The sequence below is a fragment of the Lagenorhynchus albirostris genome, chromosome 16, assembly GCF_949774975.1.
Source record: "Lagenorhynchus albirostris chromosome 16, mLagAlb1.1, whole genome shotgun sequence".
Taxonomy (NCBI): Eukaryota; Metazoa; Chordata; class Mammalia; order Artiodactyla; family Delphinidae; genus Lagenorhynchus; species Lagenorhynchus albirostris.
The window spans coordinates 47423869-47446211 of NC_083110.1; the positions used below are offsets into that span (position 1 = coordinate 47423869).

The following is a 22343-nucleotide window of genomic DNA, read 5'->3' on the forward strand; positions in this document are numbered from 1 at the left end:
ATTCTTAACCACTGTGCCACCAGGGAAGCCCCCTCAGTCATTTTTAAATGTGCTTGTTTCTGCTCTGTGTCACTGACAAAGGACTTGAGAGAGATATATTGATATTCACAATCTCTCCTCTAGAAGTATAATCCAGACACTACCTCATCATATAGCTCTATTTCTTGTAAAGAATTACTTTATACAAATAATTTACAGTAATAGTTTTAATTTTATGAATAAAAAATAAACAGTACTAACAAGATTAGTAACTGCTTTGTATTCACAAGAGAATCATAAAGCAATTTTTCAATAAACAACTTGATAGTTACATAATGTTTTTCAAAATCAAGACGGCTCTTATTTGTAAATTGATAGTAAAACATCTAGAGGTATGCTGGTACACTGGCTCCTTGGAAAGGAAAACAAGGCTCTGACTTGTAGCGTTTGCCAATATCTGTGGTGACAACTGATAGACAATTTTGTTGAAGCTGGAATATTTATATACGAATCTCTAAACCGGCACACATACGTACACCATTCTATACAAATGTGCGTGCTTTGATTCTTCCTCAAAGGAGCCTCAGAAGAACAGTTTTTCTCCTGGGGCAGGATATGGATGGGACAGCGTCTTTATAAGAGCAACACAACTGAAAACAGATAACATGGATAACGCTGATACTCTCCTTTAGGAGAGACTGAGTTTGAAACATCACCCTTTTTTGACTGCAGTGGAGAATCCGACAGCTTTAGTGTTTCCTCTAGAAGGATTTTGACCACAGTGAACTCCACTGAGCAAAAAAAACATTAGAAATACAAAGCTCTTCCAAAACATTGCCCATGGCAACCATAGTTATCCTCATACCATGGTGACCTCCAGATTGAGTGGTCCACAGACCAACAGTCCAAGATGGAAATAGAATCCAGTCCTTTTTGTACTTCTTCATATGAGGTCATAATGATTATGACGATTTCCTTAGCAGTAATTCAATCTGGGAAAATTTTAATCTCTGTGCAATATCCAGGGAACTCTCACCATGCTGAGGAGAAAAAGAAATCATAGCTATTTATCTCCAAGAAAGTCAAATGTCAATGCAATGACAATGTCATCCTATTAATGCTAGAACCGAATGACAGACAATGTTGACTGTCATTCGGTTCTAGCATTAATAGGATAACTTGATTCCTTAATGAGGACAATTGATTTGCTCTTAACAACTTCAGAGGCAACTAATTTATGTCAACACAAAGCCAAAGTTAGAAGGTTATGATGATAGAAGAACCTCAGACCAAGGTCCAAAGATCCTTACCTTGTTCTTTATCATGGGGTCTGCATGGGCTGCAAGGAGCAGAGGGATGAGAGTCTGGTTTTTCATTTCGCAGGCATAATGTAGCGCAGTGCAGCCATACTGAAACACAAAGGATCGACATCAGTCGGAATCCTTACACACTGCAGCATATGGCCTCTTTAGCAAGCACTTTTCATATTTTTAATGTACAGCTAAGCCAAACAAACAGTCTGAAAACCATTTTTGTGGAACTATTTCATGCAAGTAAACTTTTGAGAGAAGAAAATGAGTGCAAAGGTTTGGGGCCAAAGGTGAAGACAAAACCTTATAAACAGGGAGAAGTTAGCCAATGGTACTCCTGTTATCGCTGTTCTTACTGTCATTTGGATTTCTCTTTGACCTTTTCCTTATCTTTCCTTAGTTTGCAGATGGGGCCCTTCTCACCAGTGGGTTGGGATCTTGGCTGCAGCAGTAGCTGTTAGGATTCATTGAGCACTTACTATGTGCCAGGCACTCTGCCGAACACTTCACATAATGATCCCTATAAGACTGCCAACAAACACATGAAAGAATGCTCAACATCACTAATCATTAGAGAAATGCAAATCAAAACTACAGTGAGATATCATCTCACACCAGTCAGAATGGCCATCATTAAAAAATCTACAAACAATAAATGCTGGAGAGGGTGTGGAGAAAAGGGAACCCTCTTGCACTGTTGGTGGGAATGTAAATTGATTCAGCCACTATGGAGAACAGTATGGAGGTTCCTTAAAAAACTAAAAATAGAATTACCATATGACCCAGTAATCTCACTACTGGGCATATACCCTGAGGAAACCATAATTCAAAAAGAGTCATGTACCAAAATGTTCATTGCAGCTCTATTTACAATACCCAGGACATGGAAGCAACCTAAGTGTCCATCGACAGATGAATGGATAAAGAAGATGTGGCACATATATACAGCAGAATATTACTCAGCCATAAGAAGAAACGAAATTGAGTTATTTGTAGTGAGGGGGATGGACCTAGAGTCTGTCATACAGAGTGAAGTAAGTCAGAAAGAGAAAAACAAATACCGTATGATCCCTATAAGTAAGGACTAGTGATGTTCCCATTTTACAGATGAGGAAACCGAGAGTCCAGTATGTTTAAAACTTGCCAAAACTCACATAGGTAAAAAGTGGCAAGCCTAGGTTTACACATAGGCATTCTGACTCCAGCTTAACTACTGACGGTGGAATTTTGTAATCAGAGCCTGCATTTTTCTTAATTCCCCACCAGTGGTGGGGCAGTTCTTTTAAAAATATTCTATATTCAATAAAAATGTTATTCCCATGAGTTCAGTGACAGAATATAAACAATATCAAGGTTGCCTGACGCAGTAAAAAGGAAAGAAGGAAGGAGGGGAAGGAAGCAGAAACTAAATGTACAAGTGTTTCGGAAAATAAAGCGAGCAACTTTATAGTTGACAAGTACACTACCCACAAATACCATTTGCAATGTTATTTCAAAGTGACTAAAAATATAAACTTACACAATCTGTAGCATTAACTTCGGCACCAGCGTTAAGTAGCATTCGTACAAGAGACTCATTCTGCTTTGTCTTTGATACCTATGACAAACAGCAAGCACAAGAACAAGAGAGGTCTATTTACAAACATTGTCTCCCTCTTACGTCTGGACTATTCCAATCAATAGGCTTCATTTTAATCCCAACACCCCTACGCGTCTATGCATCTTTCTTAAACTCTCCCCCACCTCCTCACTGTTCTTTAATATTAATTAGGTAAAGCCATGGTTGTCAGAGTGTGGCCCTGGAGTAACAGTATCAGCACCTTGGGACTTAAAAATGCAAAATCTGGGGCCCTACCCCACTCCTGCCAAATCCTACTGAGGATGGAGTCCAGTGGCCGGTCTTTCCCTTCCTTGGTCAAAACCCTTCTATCATCCCATTGCTCCAGGGGCTAAAGCAAAGTCTTCAGCCTGTGACAAGGTGCCATATATTTTTCCCTCTGCTTATGGCCCCAGGCATCTCATCCACAGCCCCGGCTCACCTTGGCCTCGGTTAGTCTTTCATTCCCACCAGGCTCCCCCGTGCCATAGAAGAGCTGCCCTGAATGTTTCTTCTGCCTAGAAGCCTCCTCTCTCCTCTTTGCCTGGTAAGTTCATCTTTAATATCTCAGCCCAGGCCCCTCTCCCTCCAGGAGGCTGTCCCTAACCTACCTGTCCAGGCGACATCCCTCTCCTCTGGGCTCTCCTAACACTGACCACCTCTCTCTACCAACTACCTCATAGGAACTTCACATGTGTTCTGTCACTATTGGATTAATGACTTATTCTTCACAATAGAAGAATAAGTGGCACAGTAGTTAAGAATCCGCCTGCCAGTGCAGGGGACACGGGTTGGAGCCCTGATCCAGGAAGATCCCACATGCCGTGGAACAACTAAGCCCGTGCGCTACTGAGCCTGCGCTCTAGAGCCCGCAAGCCACAACTACTGAAGCCCGAGCGCCTAGAGCCCATGCTCCGCAACAAGAGAAGCCACTGCAGTGAGAAGCCCACGCACCTCAGTGAAGAGAAGACCCCACTCAGCGCAACTAGAGAAAGCCCGCGTGCAGCAGCGAGGACCAATGCAGCCATATAAATAAATAAATAGATAGATCGATAGATAAATAAATAAATAGATAGATAAATAGATAAATAAATTTTAAAGAAAGAAAAGAAATAGTAGGGAGGGGATTCTTTTTAATATTCAGGATTTTTGCTTTTCCTTCAGAAGATTCTTAAACAAATTTAATTTATTTTTCCTAATAAACATTGCACAGATGATTTTACCATTGACTGATTTACCGGGCTACCTTTCTTCTTGCTTTACTTCAGTCATAGCATTGCATGTATGTTAGAGATGCCATTTGTAGAATACAAACGAAGAGCTTACTTTGTTACTTTTTATTTACGTCTCACCAACTTGGCAAAATTTAATGACTCATGCTGTCGATCTCTTACTCATTTGTACTCATTTATCTTTTGCTCTCACGAGTGTTGTACTCACCATGAGGAAATAGCCAATAAGCAGGACAGGCATTAAGAGGATAATGAGTAGATAATCAAAGAAGGTAAATCTTTTCTTCACAGCATAATGCAAGCAGGTTCTCTGTTTCTAAAAAATTAAGAAAAGGACTATTTATTAATAAAATATTGTTTTAAATTGCATATTTTTAGATTACCCTATCAAAAAATTTAGTCCACACTTTTTATTTTTGTGGTATCCATGGCATCTCTTTCCTGTGGAATAAATCTAATTAATAAACCCAGAATTCCATTGACCAGAATATTGAACACAGTACAGTCTAAAGGAAAAGTTGGGCCATAGAAAGACAAGTGAAATGTACCTTTTACGAATCATCAAAAGACAGATTCTCACATTCATTTTGGTTTGGGGAAAAAAATACATGGAGATATAAACATAGGACAATTTAGTATGAAAACCTATAGTTACTCCTTAATCATCTATGGTACACAATTATTCATTTTGTGGTTTGTTTATAGGAAAATTTTAACCACATGGCAATTTTTCCATGTTCCTACATGAACACAAGCAGTGCCGGACGAATGGAAATAACTCAGTTTAATTCTTCAAATACATGAATAATTATCAGGTGACAGATTTAAGCTTCTAGGAATTGCGGGGATTATAAAACCTCAGGGCCTCATAATCAAAGCAAAGGTAGACCGAAACACGCACAAATAAGTGTAATGCAAAACAAGCTATGGTGACTGGAATTCCAACCAAATCAATGAGAAGAGAGGAAAGTCAGGAAGAAAAGAGAAGTTCATTTCTACTCTTCTTAAATAAGAATATTTTTGTTTTTCTAATGGTATCTGTGTTCTCTGTAAAAATTTTGCAAACTAGACAAGAGTATAAGGATAGAATTTAAAATCACCCATTATCCAACAGCCCAGAGTTAACTGTTGATAGTTTGCTGTATCTTCTTCCAGTCTTTAAAATGCATATATGTGGAATTTTTCAGTGTAGGATCATACTGCACATGCAAAATTATACCTGCTTTTTTTTTCAATTAACATGTAGAATATGTGCATCTTCCTATGACATTTAATATTTTTAAACATGTAACTGTTATGGCTGCACTGTTTACTCTTCTATGGAGCTGTTTGAATTTATTTAGCCAAACCCTACCTGTTGAACATTTCAAGTAATTTTAACTTTTCATTTTCACAAATAACATTGCTTGAATCCTCATGTATAAAGCTTTGTCAACATTTCTAAATGTGTCCTTAGCATAAGTTTCAAAAGATAGAATTCCTGGCATACAAGGAAGGCATTGATGCCCCTCACACTGTACTGCTAAATTGTGCTCTGGTAAAATGATAATGATTTAAACTTCCTTCCTGATCAGCATTAGATTTTCTGTCTTAATCCTGGTCAATTTGGCACACCAAAACAAACAAACAACACAACAGAAAGATATCTCTATGTTTTAGTTTAATTTGCTTTCCATACAATCCGTCACTCTGTTAGGCATGTATGTACATCTGTACCAACACCAGAGCTTTTTGTTTGCTTGCTTTTAAGGCCTCTGTTCAGTACTTCTGAAGAGAACTCAAATATAGACTTAAGAAACGGGAAAGCACCAATTCAGATGATTAATGTACAAGGATTAGTATTGGGGAAAATGGAAAAGATTAAACCTTTAAAAACCATTGAAAATATTTTTTAAATGGACAGTTGCAAACCAAACACTTCTCATAAAATCTCTGCTAAGGTACCCACTGAAGTCCTTCCCAGGATTTCCATAAGCAGCCTGGCTCAGGTTCTCTGCAAAACAGAGATAAGCATGCCTCCTCAGCCCTGTCCCTGTGTTGACAAACATCTCCCTCCCTCAGCTTCCTAACCAGCAAGTCTCCTGAGAGGGCACAAACCCAGAGACATCTGTCTTGGCCACCCCATCTCACCACAAGGCCAGACACCTGGTTCTTCAGCTGGGTGCTGGGGCAATCATGTCACACTCCACTAAGCAGCCTATCTGTTAGATTAACACAGCCATGACTTGCTTTTAAACCCAACCCACAAAAAATAGGAAGCACAAACAAGAAAATCCAGTAGTGGACTTCCCTGGTGGCACAGTGGTTAAGAATCCGCCTGCCAGCGCAGGGGACACGGGTTTGAGCCCTGGTCCAGGAAGATCCCACATGCCACGGAGCAACTAAGCCCATGTGCCACAACTAGTGAAGCCTGCGGGCCTAGAGCCTGCGCTCTGCAACAAGAGAAGCCACCGCAATGAGAAGCCTGTGCACCACAACGAAGAATAGCCCCTTCTGGTGGCAACTAGAGAAAGCCCACGGATAGCAATGAAGACCCAATGCAGCCAATAAATAAATAAATAAAATTTTAAAAATTAAAAGAAAGTCCAGTAGTGATCCATTTTCTGATAATATATTATTACTCCCAATGAGCTAGACTTTAAACTGACTTGGAAGGGAGAAGTGGGGCCCTACAGGCTATTTTCCCTCATTGAATGTACTTGAGTGGGTACAGGGCATTCATAATTATTACAAAGAGTGACTTTTTATATTTACTTAGTGTACTTTAAATGTTGCCTTTACTATGATGCAGACACTGGATGTTCCCAAGGGGTTCTGAAAGGATGTTCATGGCACGTCCTGCTCTTCCTTAGTTCTGAAGACTCCAAGTCAGCTAATAATACATATGTAAGTATATTCTTCATGCCTTTCTGTCTGGTTTCAAGTAGTCTCTGGTTCGTGAGCATATTTGTTCTTGGCAAATTTCTCACTGAAATTCTTTTATTCCACAAGCAAATTATAGGACCTTCTGGAGATCAGAACATTGACAGAGTAGGTAAAAATCTAACTAATGAAATAGCACCACCAGGTCAATACTTGTTCTCCAGGAAATCTTTCCTTTTACTTCTGTAATAGTGAGGAAGAGGAGTAGGGAGAGAGGAAGGGCAAAGAAAAGCATGGGGGGGAGGAGGAAAAGAAAGGAAGACGCTCTATCCAGACAAATGAGTGAACTTTTTTTTTTTTTTTTAGAAATACAAGGACATAATCAGACATGAAACCCACAAAATATGTCTGTTCATTGACCTATGTTTTATTTTGCTTTTTAGCCTGGTAATATGGCCTCAGTGTGTGTCAGTCTCTTTAAAGTAAGGCCCCCCAAAACTGTTGGTGTTAGGAGCTACGAACAGTAAGCAAATGACATCCACTGCTTCCATTAGTGCGAGGAGAAAGGAACTACCATGGTCATGGCCTCACCCGGTTTTTGAGGTTCACATCAGCGTTTCTTCTGAGAAGGAAGGAAACGATTCTCAGGTGCCCTCGCCTGCAAGCGCAGATCAGGGGGGTGTCTCCATTAAAGCCATCTTGAACGTTGATACAGTTGCCGTCTTCCTTCACCCACTGCCACACTTGACCCAAGTCATTCTGATAGGCCGCCTGGCAGATGGGCTGAGGAGAGGAAAACAAAAGCAGGTTTTGAAATATAGGAATAATTAAACCACACCAAGAAAAAAAATCACCCGACACCTTAAAATCCCGTGTTTCCAAATTGTAATCTACTGCTTTGTTGATGAGATTTGGGGTCTCAGTTATGTCTAGCCATAAGTCTAGAACAAGGGTAGGGCCGCCAGGGATCCCTTACTATTCCCTAAATTGCTTGGCACACAGGAATGTTCATTGAATGGACGAATTAGTGAAAAGATGGATGCAATATTGCCAGCTCAGTAAGGAAAGTGTGTGTTGAGTTCATGGATAAATGATGCCTGTTAGAAAAGCAGGATTCTACTCAAGACAAAATCTGCATATCAGAGGAGTTTAGTAATGGGACAGTAAGTAATGGGACAAAGACGCACGGCCCCCTGTACTCAAGGAAATCTGCACAGTGGGAAAGAGCTATTTTAGACAAATAATATACAAATAACGAATTATGCAATTAGCTGCAACTAGATGCTTTTTATTTTAGAAAGCATTATAAGGAATTTTGCAAAGCACGATGGGAGTTTAACAGCAAGATCTGAGCAGACATCATCTTGCCTACTTTCCCTCTCTTCTCTCCCTCTGGACTTTTCTCTCTCTCTCTCTTTTTTTTTTTTTGCGGTATGCGGGCCTCTCACTGTTGTGGCCTCTCCCGTTGCGGAGCACAGGCTCCGCACGCGCAGGCTCAGCGGCCATGGTTCACAGGCCCAGCCGCTCCGCGGCATGTGGGATCTTCCCGGACCGGGGCACAAACCCGTGTCCCCTGCTTCGGCAGGCGGACTCTCAACCACTGCATCACCAGGGAAGCCCTGGACTTCTCTCTTTTTTCCAATATCTCATGTTTAGTTTCTTCTACTGGGGCCTCTGCCCTTACTCTACAAAACAAACAAAAAACCAAAAAAACAGCCACTTTTTCACTTCTCTCTTCACCTGGCTAACTGCTAGCTCATCCTTCATGTCAAAACTTATTTTCATTTTATCTGTCTTTCCTGAGTCCAGCATTCCTTCACAGCAACTGACAAAACTATACCTCTTTTCTTAATTATTTATAATTGTGTGTTGAAAGCTACTGTGAACGAGGAGGGGTTGAGGCCACAGTGAGTGAGGGAAAGCACTGAAGTTCAGGCTATAAATTCCACACGAATAGAGGCTACTTCACTCCATTCACTGCCATAGCCCCAACATATATATAACACAGTGCTGGGCACATGGTAGGCACACATTAAATAGTTTCAGATTGATTTTAATTAGACAGTATACAAAAGCACTTAGAATACCTGGCACATGAATGATGCTCAGTTTATGGAGGTTCTTATAATTGCTTATTAAGTATTAATTAAATTAATTAGCGATATCTGCCAAGAGGTAAAGAAGTGATGGTCAGAGCGGTTGCAGGAGAAATCAGAAAAAGACATGGTCAAGATGCAAAGGAGGCAAAGTTTTTTTTAAAAGTTAGAAAATTAAATTAAATTACTAGACATCACATAGTGTTTTGTTGCATGAGGTAAAAGCAGCTGAAAAGGTTCTATGCTGTTATAAACGCTGTCTCCACTAGGGGGCAGCTCAGGGTCATAAAAGCACTGACAGCATAAGTCTATAATCCGAGGGGACGGGAAAAAGTCGGTTAGAATTAGCTCTATGGAACAACCTACTTCATTTTTTTAAAAATTTCACATACATCAATGAAAATTTGCCACTGATGGCTACTACTCACGGCCTAGCACTTGGGAACTGATGGTCTTCTACGCAGAACTTGAAAACAGGCGGCTACAGAGTTCATTTTTCTGCTAAAAAGTAAAATGCCTTCCTGGCTCACTTAGACATCACATACAAAATGTTAATTCTTCTTTTCCTAGCATTTTAATTTACAGTATTTCAAAAGCTGGAGTTTTTCATGTAGTGATCTGGCTTTCCAGATTCTCTTTAAAAATTGAAAGATTTGGCAACACTGGGCCCACATGCACACAGGACACCTCGCAAAGCTCGCTCTGCTTGGGCGCCTCAAAATCTTCCCTGAGAGTTAAGCATAAAGAGGAGAGGAAAAGTGGAGAGTTTTCCTGCAAGAGTCGCACGGGGTCTTGGAGTGTTTCTCAATCCCACTTGAGCAATATTACTTCCAATATTAACCTGACCTTATTTTTCCATCTTTCTTAGGCTGCCTATTTCCTAGACACACAGTTTCTGTGCTTAGCAGTACCTGCTAAAAAAAAAGTTTAAAAGTTTCCAGAAGGAAGATAGAGTTAAGAGAATCAAGTGCAAGGTAAGATTGCTGGATTTGATCACTCATGACCATTCAGAGATGAATTTCATACAGTGAAAAGGCAGACATACAGACAAAAGGCAGACAAAAGGCAGAATACAGGGGCCTGGGTTCGCGGTCTATGAAGAATTGGAGTGTGATCAGAGAGGAATTCGTGGTAAGTTTGGTAGTGAAAGCTAAGCGGGAGCTAGTGAGTACCCAGAGGGGTGTAGCAGCGTCCAGCCAAAGTTCTGCATGTTTATAGGCAAAGTGGTGGCTTCAAGTGGTTATAAATACAGGCACTGGACACAAACTTTCTGGTTCCAATCTCAACTCTGCCACGAAACAGTTATGTTATTTGGACAACTTACTTAAACAATTGGTGCTCAGTTTCTTTCTCCATTTAATAATCACATCTTCTTTATCAGGTTACAGAAAGGATTAAGCGTGACTGTATAGATGAAGCACATAACTCAGGTCTGACTCATAATAAACCCTCAATTAATGTAAGCTACTCTTACAGTTATTTTTAAAAAACATAGCAGCCAGTGAAGATGGGCAGAGGTGGTTATCAAATAAATAATTACCGAAAGAGAATGAAGAGATGATAGGATAGTGAACAAAAGTCGGAAGAATTAACCTTACTAAACAATGACAGTTTGGTTCTAAAGGCAAAGCAAGGGAGGAAAGATAAATATTCAGGATAGAGAGAACTTTACATTAGCTGAATTTTTTGCCAGAAAGTCTGAGGTTTGATCTTCATGCCTTATGCTAACATGTATTTATCATCAATAAATAGATAGACATAGATATTCAATAAACAGCAATTATGTTTAAATACATGAATGGGTTAATGATGTAGGGGAGCAAAATTTGCCACCCCAAAATGTGCCTCTTTGGCATGAGGATTAATTTAGGCTGATTATTTTTAAGCAACTGAAGACTCAGAAAGTCTTTTTACCTCTCCCTCAGCTGCCTAAAGAATTTAGATAAAAGATTCTCTGACGTAAATCCTACCAATGTTTTCTTAGGTCAGTCTCCCAAGGCAATAGAAGTAAAAACAAAAATAAACAAATGAGACCTAATCAAATTTACAAGCTTTTGCACAGCAGAGGAAATCATTATATAAAAAAAAGAGAGAGCCTAAAGAATGGGAGAAAATATTTGCAAATGATGCAACCAACAAGGGCTTAATCTCCAAAATATACAAACAGCTCATACGACTCAACAGCAAAAAAACAAACAACCCAATTGAAAAATGGGCAGAAGACCTTAATATACATTTCTCCAAAGAAGACATACAGATGGCCAGTGGACACATGAAAAGATGCTCAACATCACTAATTACTGGGGGAGGGATAAATTGGGAGATTGGGATTGACACATACACACTACTATATATAAAATAAGTAACTAATAAGAACCTACTGTATAGCACAGGGAACTCTACTCAATACTCTGTGATGACCTATATGGCAATAGAATCTAAAAATGAGTGGATATACGTATATGTATAACTGATTCACTTTGCTGTACAGCAGAAACTAACACATTGTAAATCAACTATACTTCAATAAAAATTAATTTTTAAAAATCACTAATTATCAGAGAAATGCAAATCAAAACTACAATGAGGTACCACCTCACACCGGTCAGAATGGCCATCATTAAATAGTCTACAAATAGGGACTTCCCCTGTGGTCCAGTGGCTAAGACTCTGAGCTCCCAGTGCAGGGGGCCTGGGTTCGATCCCTGGTCAGAGAACTACATCCTGCATGCCGAAACTAAGAGTTCGCATGCTGCAACTAAAGATCTGACATGCCGCAACTAAAAGATCCTGCATGTGGCAACGAAGATCCTGTGTGCTGCAGCTAAGGCCCGGCTCAGCCAAATAAATAAATTTTTTTTTTTGAAAAGTCTACAAATAGCAAATGCTGGAGAGGGTGTGGAGAAAAGGGAACCCTCCTACACTGTTGGTGAGAATGTAAGTTGGTGCAGCCACTATGAAGAACAGTATGGAGGTTCCTCAGAAAACTAAAAATAGAACTACCATATGACCCAGCAATCCCACTCCTGGGCATATACCTGGACAAAACTATAATTCAAAAAGATACATACACCCCTATGTTCATAGCAGCACTGTTCACAATAGCCAAAACGTGGAAACAACCTAAATGTCCATCGACAGATGAATGGATAAAGAAGACATGATACATATATACAATAGAATACTACTCAACCATTAAAAAAGAACAAAATAATGCCATTTGTAGCAACATGGATGCAACTAGAGATTATCATACTAAGTGAAGTAAGTCAGAAAGAGGAAGACAAATACCATATGATGTCACTTATATGTGGAATCTAAAATATGGCACAAAAGAACCTGTCTACAAAACAGAAACAGACTCACAGACTGTTGGTTGAGATCAGACTGTGGTTGCCAAGGGGCGGGGGGGGAGGAGAGGGATGGACTGGGAATTTGGGGTTTGTAGATGCAAACTCTCACATTTAGAATGAATAAACAACAAGGTCCTACCGTAGAGCACAGGGAACTATATCCAACCTCCTGGAATAAACCATAATGGAAAAGAATATTAAAAATAAGAATGTCTACATGTGTAAAACTGAGTCACTGTGCTGTACAGCAGAGACTGGCACGACATTGTAAATCAACTCTACTTCAATTAAAAAAAAGTGGGGGTGAGGGAGCCCTGTTCTGGAATAGAGCTTTCAGCAGAGATCTCTGCAAAGAGTATGGGGGAAACCCAGCAGGGCCTAAAGATCAGAGTCCACTCTGTGTCCCATTGTCTCTGCAGGCCCAGCAAACATTTATTTACCAAACATTTGCTTTTTCGTCTTTTGTGAATTATATTCCTCCCCTTCAGAGTCCCAAATCACTACCCCCAACACCCTCTCTGTCTTTAGCTGAAGATGGTATTTAACGTGAGGGTTTCAGCCATTTTGGTGAGTTATTCAGTTTTCCTGGGTCTCTCCCAAGTATACATGTTATTAAAATTTTGTTTGATTTTCTCCTATTAATCTTTCTCCTGTCCATTTAATTCATAGACCAGCCAGAAGAAGAGGAAAGGTACGTGCCTGGCTTTCAAAATAGCTGAAAACTGGGTGCTAGAGGCCCACCCCAGTCCCACTTTGTATCTCCCTTTTCCAGGCCCTAAAATGTAAGCGCCTCTGGGGAGCACAAGACACGTTTAGTTTGTTGATGATTAACTAAACTATTCTGTATGGGTTATTTAACATAACCGTGTTTTACATTGCTCCAAGTAAAATAGATATCACAGCTGGAAAAATATTTGACATTATTTTAGTACCATGGAGGAATCTGAGCTGCTTGCACTGTAATAGAGGTCTTGAAAAGCAAAGTTTCCCCATCATCCCCACTTTCAGTATTGCTTCCCCTGAAGTATAGTGGATCCTCCCTAATTGTCAGTCTAAAGAAAAGAGACTTTGGAACTCTGCCTTGATAAGTTGCTTATTAACCATCTCCACGCTGAAGCTCCCCCCATTTAAAATGTTCCCTGGGCTTCCCTGGTGGCGCAGTGGTTGAGAGTCCGCCTGCTGGTGCAGGCGACACAGGTTCGTGCCCCGGTCTGGGAAGAACCCACATGCCGCGGAGCGGCTCGGCCTGTGAGCCATGGCCGCTGAGCCTGCGCGTCCGGAGCCTGTGCTCCGCAGCGGGAGGGGCCTCAACAGTGAGAGACCCGCGTACCGCAAAAATAAATTAATTAATTAATTAAAAAAACAATAAAATGTCCCCTCACAATTTCTGAGGAGAATCTGTGGTTTTTGATGCAACACGGTTCAGATAGTGTACAAGATAAACGTGTACACTAATGAAATATCTTCCCAGAAAAGGCAAGAAGATGTTTTCTTCCTCTTCAACTTAGGAAATCTTAGGGAATGATAATGAAGGCTTTATTTTATTCGTACAATAAATCTCAAGGCTTTCCTTCTGATGACTCATTTCTTCACATACTGTGATTTAAATTTCTTAGTAAATTCTTTCTTCCAGATAAATAAAAAAGGCACAGGAATTTTTTTTTTTTTGTCTTAGGTCCACTTAGCCTTTATGTGACATAAAGGACAGTCCCAGCAGTTGTTGGATTATGAGGATAGTAACAGTGAAGGGGAAATCAAGGAAGGACACACATTTATCTATTTTCTATTCCTTCTCCAACAAGGTCTTTCTGAGAACATGATGTCTTCACGGCCAGGAAGTTAAAGAAGCTTCGTTACCACACTTGAGACCTGAGAAGCTCTGAGGCCAGGGCAGGGCAAGAAAGTCTTTGCCTCCAATCATGAGGAGAAAGGGAGGAGGAAGGGTGGCTTCTAGCTGCTTGATCTAGCAAATCGGAGGCCCTGATATCTCCCTACTACCTCAGACCACCAAAGACGTAAATGCAGGGCTTTGAGGAAGCAGTAGTGTCACTCTCACTGCCTCCTGGGCTCCAGGATTTTCTGCCAAACAATGGCTGCCCAAGGGTGAGGATGACCATGTTAAACTGACATTATTTAGAATTACTGGAGCACCGTGATGACAAAAAGCAAATCTACCTTTAGTCAGTAATATTAGTCTCTAAATTTTCTTTTTTTTTTTTTTTTTTTTTTGCGGTACGTGGGCCTCTCACTGTTGTGGCCTCTCCCGCTGCGGAGCACAGGCTCCGGACACGCAGGCTCAGCGGCCATGGCTCACGGGCCCAGCCGCTCCGCGGCATGTGGGATCTTCCTGGACCGGGGCACGAACCCGTGTCCCCTGCATCGGCAGGCGGACTCTCAACCACTGCGCCACCAGGGAAGCCCTAGTCTCTAAATTTTGAATAGACAATAAAACTTCTTATTGCCTGTACCTAGATGAACTGTTCTCACCCATACCTTTCATATACCACTCAGTTATTCCAACTGGCCCAACTTCCCATGCTTCAGATTCTCCATACATACACCCCTTGTCCGGAACACGCTCCCCAAGATTCCCAGACTAGATTCGTATTCCTCAGAGTTCAGCTCGAATGTCATTACCTCACTGGGGCCTTTCAAGTCAAATCTAATTACATATACACACCCCTCTTATATACTCTCTCTTTATCCTGTTGCTTCCTTGATTTCTCTTTCACTACTTACAATTATTTTTTTTTATTTGTATATTCATTTTACATTGGTAGCTCCAAGAGGTCAAGATCTACTCTTATTCATTTATCACTATGTACCAGGAGCTAACATGTGCCTGGAATATAGTATGTGATCAATAAATATTGTTGATTAAATAAATGGATGACTGAGTGAATGAATAAATATTTACAAATGTTTAGTGATGGTTTCTGTTCATACATTGAAGTTATCATTTCCTTTTTAAAATGTGATTTAGTACCACATTATCACTTGTAAAATACTTCAAATATACAAGGAAAGAATCAAGAAATCAATTGGGATAGAAGCTATTTGGTGCTCTCTTTTAAATATACAATGCCAGGGCTTCCCTGGTGGTGCAGTGGTTAAGAATCCGCCTGCCAATGCAGGGGACACGGGTTCGAGCCCTGGTCTGGGAAGATCCCACATGCTGCAGAGCAACTAAGCCCACGAGCCACAACTACTGAAGCCTGCACACCTAGAGCCCATGCTCCGCAACAGGAGAGGCCACCGCAATGAGAAGCCTGCACACCAAAGTGCAGAGTGGCCCCCGCTCGCCGCAACTAGAGAAAGCCTGTGCACAGCAACGAAGACCCAACACAGCCAAAAATAAATAAAATAAAATAATTTTTTAAAATAAATAAATAAATAAATATACAATGCCAAAATCTTGAAAGGATTCAATACACAAACTAAGTAGATAGAGATTGTGAGGGGGGCATTTTTTTCAATTGCTTTTGCCTTTCCTTTTCCCTTATCATGGAAGGACACTGTTTCATGCTGAACCGGATCTCACCCAACTATCCTGTTTTATATATCAAAACTGTGACCAGAAGAGGTTAAGTGATTTACCCCAACTGCCCCGAGTTTCTGGCACAATAGGGACTAAATTCTAGGTTTCCTGGGTTTCCAGTCCAAAGGCCTTCCCATTCATTGCATCTCTATTCTTGTTCCCCCTGAGTTCTCCTCCTCGATGGTACCAGCTCTCCCAAAAAACCCTGCTCAGCCTCAATTGCTTTCTCTGGACACTGTATATTTCAATATGATCCCCTTCTTCTTTAAACCATATGCTCTTTTTCTATGGTAATATCTTCCTGTCTGAAAAACAGATATATTCCTAAAACATTAATATTAAGAGTGTGTGTATGTGTGTGTGTGGGTACCACTGTTCATAGGTAACTTTAACATTAGACTTTCCCCAAGTTTAAAGGGATACATGATTGTAATATAATTTTCTAGATATTCCTTTTAAGGCCTTGTTTCCCCAGTTGACAAGGACAAGAGCCTGGAGAAGGTTCTATAGATCTCCTAAGCACAAATTCTTGAGCTCTTTAAGTTCTTATACAGCTTCCTTCTTTCTAATTTTTGTAATACTTTGCAGTGTGCAACACTTCTCTACAGGTTGGGAGTAAAATGTACCTCATTGGAACCTGGATTTAGTTTACCCTATTCTTCTAACAAAGGGAAAAGGACAATAGTGTAACTTCGTGGGGAAGAGTGCTGGCAAAAGAGCAGAGTGGTTAAGACCGGCTTATTTATGGAGGGTGACATGCCTGTTGAGAGAGCTTTAGGGAAAGAACTTAGCATGTTCATCAGGACATGAGCACAACTTCCCTGAATGTACACAGGTCTCTAGCCAGTAAGTACTTTTTAGCTGCATAACTCTAGGCCAGTTCCTGAAACTATCTTTGCCTCAGTTTTTTCACTTGTAAAATAAGGATAATCATAGTGACTCTCTTATGTGGTTGGGTGAGTATTAAATGAGTTAATACACTTAAAATGTTTAGAACACAGCCAGGCACATAATAAAGGCCTAATTAAATACTTGTTATTATTGTAAATAGTATGAACAGGTATGTGTGATAAGGGTTTAAATCAGCGGTCCCCAACCTTTTTGGCACCAGGGACCCGTTTCATGGAAGACAATTTTTCCGTGGACCGAGGGAGGGGGGGATGTTTTCGGGATGATTCAAGTACATTACATTTATTGTGCACTTTATTTCTATTATTATTACAATGTAATATATAATGAAGTAATCATACAATTCACCATAATGCAGAGTCAGTGGGAGCCCTGAACTTGTTTTCCTGCAACTAGATGGTCCCATCTGGGGGTGATGGGAGACAGTGACACCTGAAGTGTGCTGCTTATGTCCAGTCTGCTCCGTAAGATGCAGCTTAATTGTCACTTGCCACTCACAGATAGGGTTTTGATATGAGTCTGAAAGCAATTGATTTATTATGGTCTCTGTGCAGTCAAACCTCTCTGCTAATGATAATCTGTATTTGCAGCTGCTCCCCAGCGCTAGCTTCACCTCAGATCATCAGGCATTAGATTCTCATAAGGAGTGCACAGCCTAGATCCCTCACATGTGCAGTTCACAGTAGGGTTCGTGCTCCTATGAGAATCTAATGCAGCCGCTGATCTGACAGGAGGTGGAGCTCAGGCAGTAATGGGAGCGATGGGGAGCGGCTGTAAATACAGATGAAGCTTCCCTCGCTCGCCTGCCTGCTGGCAGCTCACCTCCTGCTGTGCGGTCTGGTTCCTAACAGGAGTTGGGGATCCCTGGTTTAAATGAATCAGCCCTGTTTAAAAGTCTGGCCTGCATAGCTGGGGGTGATCAATCCAAGCTTAGTTCTCTCACTGAGCTCTAAGCATATCCTCTACTGCAGAGGTTAGGACCCACTCTGGGACACCCCCTCATTCTCTCCTTCTTTCTTACACATATATTAGAAACAACCTAAATGTCCATCGATGAACACATGGATAAAGAAGATGTGGTATATATACACAATGGAATATTATTCAGCCATAGAAGGAACACAATTTTACCATATGCAAAAACAAAGATGGACCTTAAGGGTATTATGTTAAGTGAAGTAAGTCAGACAGAAAAAGATAAATACCACATGCTCTCACTTTTATGTGGAATCTAAACAACAACAATGAAAAACGACAAACAAACAAGCACACACACACACACACACACACACACAAAAGCACATGAATATAGGGACTAGATTGGTGGTTGCCTGAGACAGGGCAGCAGGTCGGAGGTGTGAGAAATGGGTGAAGGGGGTCAACAGGTGCAAATTTCTAGTTATAAAATAAATAAGTCATTGGGATGTAATGTACAGCATGGTGACTGTAGTTAATAATACTGCGTTGCATGTTTGAAAGCAGCTAGGAATGTGGATCTTGAAAGTTATCATCAAAAAAAAAAATTTGTGGGCCTCCCTGGTAGCGCAGTGGTTGGGAGTCCGCCTGCCGTTGCAGGGGACACAGGTTCCTGTCCTGATCCGGGAGGATCCCACATGCCGCGGAGCAGCCGGGCCCATGTGCCATGGCTGCTGAGCCTGCGCGTCCGGAGCCTGTGCTCCACAACGGGAGAGGCCACGACAGTGAGAGGCCCGTGTACCGCCAAAAAAAAAAAAAAAAAAAAATTGTAACTCTATGTGATGATAGATGTTAATGGACTTATTGTGGTGATCATTTTGCAGTATATACAAATATTGAATCATTCCTTTGTACACCTGAAACTAATATAATGTTATGTCAATTATACCTCAATAAATATATATATATGCTATATATATAATAGCATAACTATTAGCAATGCAAGCCTCCAGAGGGTAGCAGAATATGCATCCCAATCTACACCTCTTAGTGTAACAGTTATTTTGAACTTAAGGCAATTGAGAAGAAGCAGATACAAAGAATGTTCTCTGCCCTCCCCCTCTTTAGCTAAAAGCAGGACATAAATATGTGAAGGTGTTGCCCCTTCTCTGTCTACCAGGAAGGACAAAATTACCTTTGTCAGCCCAGAGAAGTCACCAAAGTAATCTACAGAGTAACATTTCTAACTAGCCCTTGTCTTCCATTAGCTCCCCTACATATTTGCCTTCCCTCAATTTGCTGCCTTAGAAACTCAAAGTACTTTTCCTTTGTCTTGCCACTCCTCTAAAAATTTATTTTTCTTTTGTTAAGATGCTATGCGAGCCCAAGTTCTAAGTACCTCTTTGAGTTACGCAAAGTAGTATCACTTGTGATACGGAGTTGCATGGAAACACCATTTATCCCAACACTACTTAAGATTATTGAGAAATAAAATATTGCCTGTCATATCAGTAAACAAAGGATGTCACAGTCATCAGCAATTGCGGTCACCACCAGCCGCCAAAGGTGAGCCGTGAGCCCCGAGGGAATTTAGGAAGGAAACAAAGAATACCTGCCATCTAGCAGCCATCAGACTGCAGCCACTCCAAAGGTGAGCCCTGTGGAAGCTCAGGATATGAAAACACAGGATCCTGGCCCCATATAGCTGAGGTGCATATCAAAGGAGTGATTTTAGTGAGCCCAGACTCTTGCATCTTCCCATACATAGAAAAGCACTAAATTCCTTAGCTTGACATATCTAGTTTTCTTTTATTAACAGTAACTTTTTCTTCCTACTACCTGCCCTTTGCTGCAAAACTCCTATCTGTCCTAGTTCACCCTCGCCTCCTTGGAGCAGTTTTCTCAGGGTTATTTGAGATGCTGCCTCCCGGGCTTGAAGTCCTCAGTGTGTCTGCTGAATAAAACACTACTCTCAATTTTTAGGTTGTGCATATATTATTTTAGTTGACACTATCTTTGATTCAATGTTAATTATGAGCTTTGAATAATTACTTATGAGCTTCTAGGTAAGTTAGGGTCTTTTAGGGGTGTGTGTATACGTGTGTGCGTGTGATTGTTGTATTTGCTTTCAAATATCATAGTAGATTCCACCTTGCTTTGTCCTCAGTATATCTGAAAAGTGAAAAGTTCATTCCACTTCCAGGGATATTCTCACTGATACTTATAAGTATCAATGCCTTGCCTTGACTCAACCACTTGCCAAATCCACACCCCATCAACAAATTACACGCAAAGACTTCCTTAAGTAATTATTTCCAGGACCTAGACTGTAGATTACAGTCTGGCTTCACACAGCATGGTCCAGGGCCAGCAGCATATTGCAGAGCTGAAATGCATTATCTTACGCCCACCCAGACCTATAGAATAATAATCTGCATTTGAACAAGATCTTTGAGTGATCTGTATGCACATTTAAATTTGAAAAGCACTAGCGGAGAGCAGTGTTTCTCTCCCAGGGGTGGTAAACTGATCACCTACATCAGAATCACTTGGGAGGCTCCCCTAAAAAGGAGGTTTCTGAACCGTACCTCAAACTGAGTGAAACAGACTCTCTGGGGTAGGGGCCCTTGAAACTGCATTTTCAACAAGTTCCACTTCCTGGTGCTTAGGCAATCTAGGGCTTAAGAAAGGCCAGAGGGGCTTCCCTGGTGGCGCAGTGGTTGAGAGTCCGCCTGCTGATGCGGGGGACACGGGTTCGTGCCCCGGTCCGGGAAGATCCCACATGCCGCGGAGCGGCTGGGCCCGTGAGCCATGGCCGCTGAGCCTGCGCGTCCGGAGCCTGTGCTCTGCAACGCGAGAGGCCACAGCAGTGAGGGGCCCGCGTACCGCAAAAAAATAAAATAAAATAAAGGCCAGAGTAGCATTTTAGAACATTACATGTGTTGACATTTTCATATATGTGAGTTCTTTACTAGCCTAAAGTCATTGGGCAAGACATATCTAGAAATATAAACTAATCAAAGAAAAGTTGACTACAGAAAGACACACACGCACACACACACACACCCCTGGCATTAGACATAACTGCCAACACTGAGAAACTGCCTTTAGTATTAGAAGAAGCACCCAGAGAGGTTCTGTTGAGCATCTGCAATGAAATGCAGACCGACCGGTTATTTGTGTCAGAGAGGAAAGGGAGCAAATCATGAATAATAACGTCATTACACCTCTTGGACTCTTGTTGAAACATCACCCTGTTGTACTCCTTTGAAACGTTGTTAACAATCTATTTGATTCTAATACGTTACTCTCAATACAGGAAAAAGCATTTCTGTATCCATCAGCTGTGAAAAGAAAAATCTCAAAATATCAAAACTACATTCTGTTTTTATCCTTCTTCTATACGGGGATAGACTTTATTAGTAATTGCTAGAGGTGAAAATCTCCTTTCAAATATCAAGCGGAAAGGCATTACTCTATACACACATTTCCATAAAAGAGCCAGGCTATCTTCAGTCTGTTCAGAAAATCCAGTTGAAGACAATTTTTACTTGTCCTCTAGATGTTTGACATCAGAAAACACAACTCCATTAACTCTCTTTTCATAAACTTCATTTTACAGATCCAGATTACCCCCTCAAACATCTGGACATCATGACATGTATACTATATGGCTCTCTACAAGCTACTATCTAGCTAAAGTTTTAGGATTGCAAAATAATTTGCCTTAAAATGTTAAAACATCAAAAAAACGAGCACACTGGACTTTGTTTTAACTTAATGCTCTTACAGAAAGTTAGACAGACAAAAAGGAGGCATTAATGGGGATAGGAAATTCCATTTGAAAAGCATGAGCGATTTTTAACATCTTGGGAATCTTATTTCCAGAGAAGTTACATACCTCAGAGTATAGGATTCCCATGCTGGTCCTTCACAGACTTATTTCACAGCTTCTTGAATCTTCTGGAGGTATTTTCAATTAACATCAAAATCCTTCCCAGTCAAGAGAAAGGTCCCTAGAAGCCCAGGTCGGTGGCAAGTCCTTTCTTTCCACACCTGTGAGTGTTCTTCCAGCCACCTACACAGCAACACACCTTCCAGAGAGCCCAACCCAATGAAACAAGGGCATTAGTTTACTGTGTAATGAATCACCCAAGTTGCGCATCATCTAATGTTACAATCCCGAGGAACCGGTTTCTGAGTCATACCTACTCTGCCAGTGGTGACATGTGGAAAAAAAGGAAGCAAAGACGAGGGGGGAAGAAAAGTTCTCACACGGGCAGAAAGGACTTAGGGCTCAAAACAGGATATTGTGCTTAGGACATTTCCTAATTGAAATCTGGTTTTCAGTGGCTATTGCCAAAGGCTAAGTGCAAACAAACTCGCTTGTTAGAACCATATATGTCTGCACAGGACTTGACCTTCATGAAAAATAATCTTTAAAACGGATGGATTATTGCTATCTTTATGCACACATAAGTTTATTTATTATTCCTTGATATTTTTTATTAATATAGACTAATTAAAATAATAAAGTCAATTTATGAGCTAT

General features: G+C 40.8%; 2 protein-coding genes across 3 annotated transcripts in view; one reads left to right on the forward strand and one right to left on the reverse strand.

Annotated features, from left to right (window-relative positions):
* LIPM (lipase family member M) overlaps positions 1–10050 on the forward strand; it is a 32943-nt gene extending 22893 nt beyond the window's left edge. Inside the window, exons 10-11 of one of the 2 annotated variants that reach the window (XM_060125386.1) lie at positions 6910–7004; positions 7424–7726. In XM_060125386.1, coding sequence (XP_059981369.1) covers positions 6910–7004; positions 7424–7507 — 179 coding nt within the window. In that variant the 3' untranslated portion in view covers positions 7508–7726. Of the gene's footprint in view, positions 1–6909; positions 7005–7423; positions 7727–9944 lie in introns of those variants that run through there. The other variant, XM_060125388.1, reaches the window with a different exon arrangement.
* ANKRD22 (ankyrin repeat domain 22) lies at positions 192–21878 on the reverse strand. Its single transcript, XM_060125395.1, has 6 exons — positions 21693–21878; positions 7572–7763; positions 4327–4434; positions 2809–2886; positions 1290–1388; positions 192–1019 (listed from the first exon to the last, which is right to left on the reverse strand). Exons 1-6 carry the CDS (start codon positions 21711–21713, stop codon positions 942–944), a joined length of 576 nt encoding a protein of 191 aa, XP_059981378.1. The 5' UTR covers positions 21714–21878; the 3' UTR covers positions 192–941.
* Positions 21879–22343: the final 465 nt, after the last annotated feature.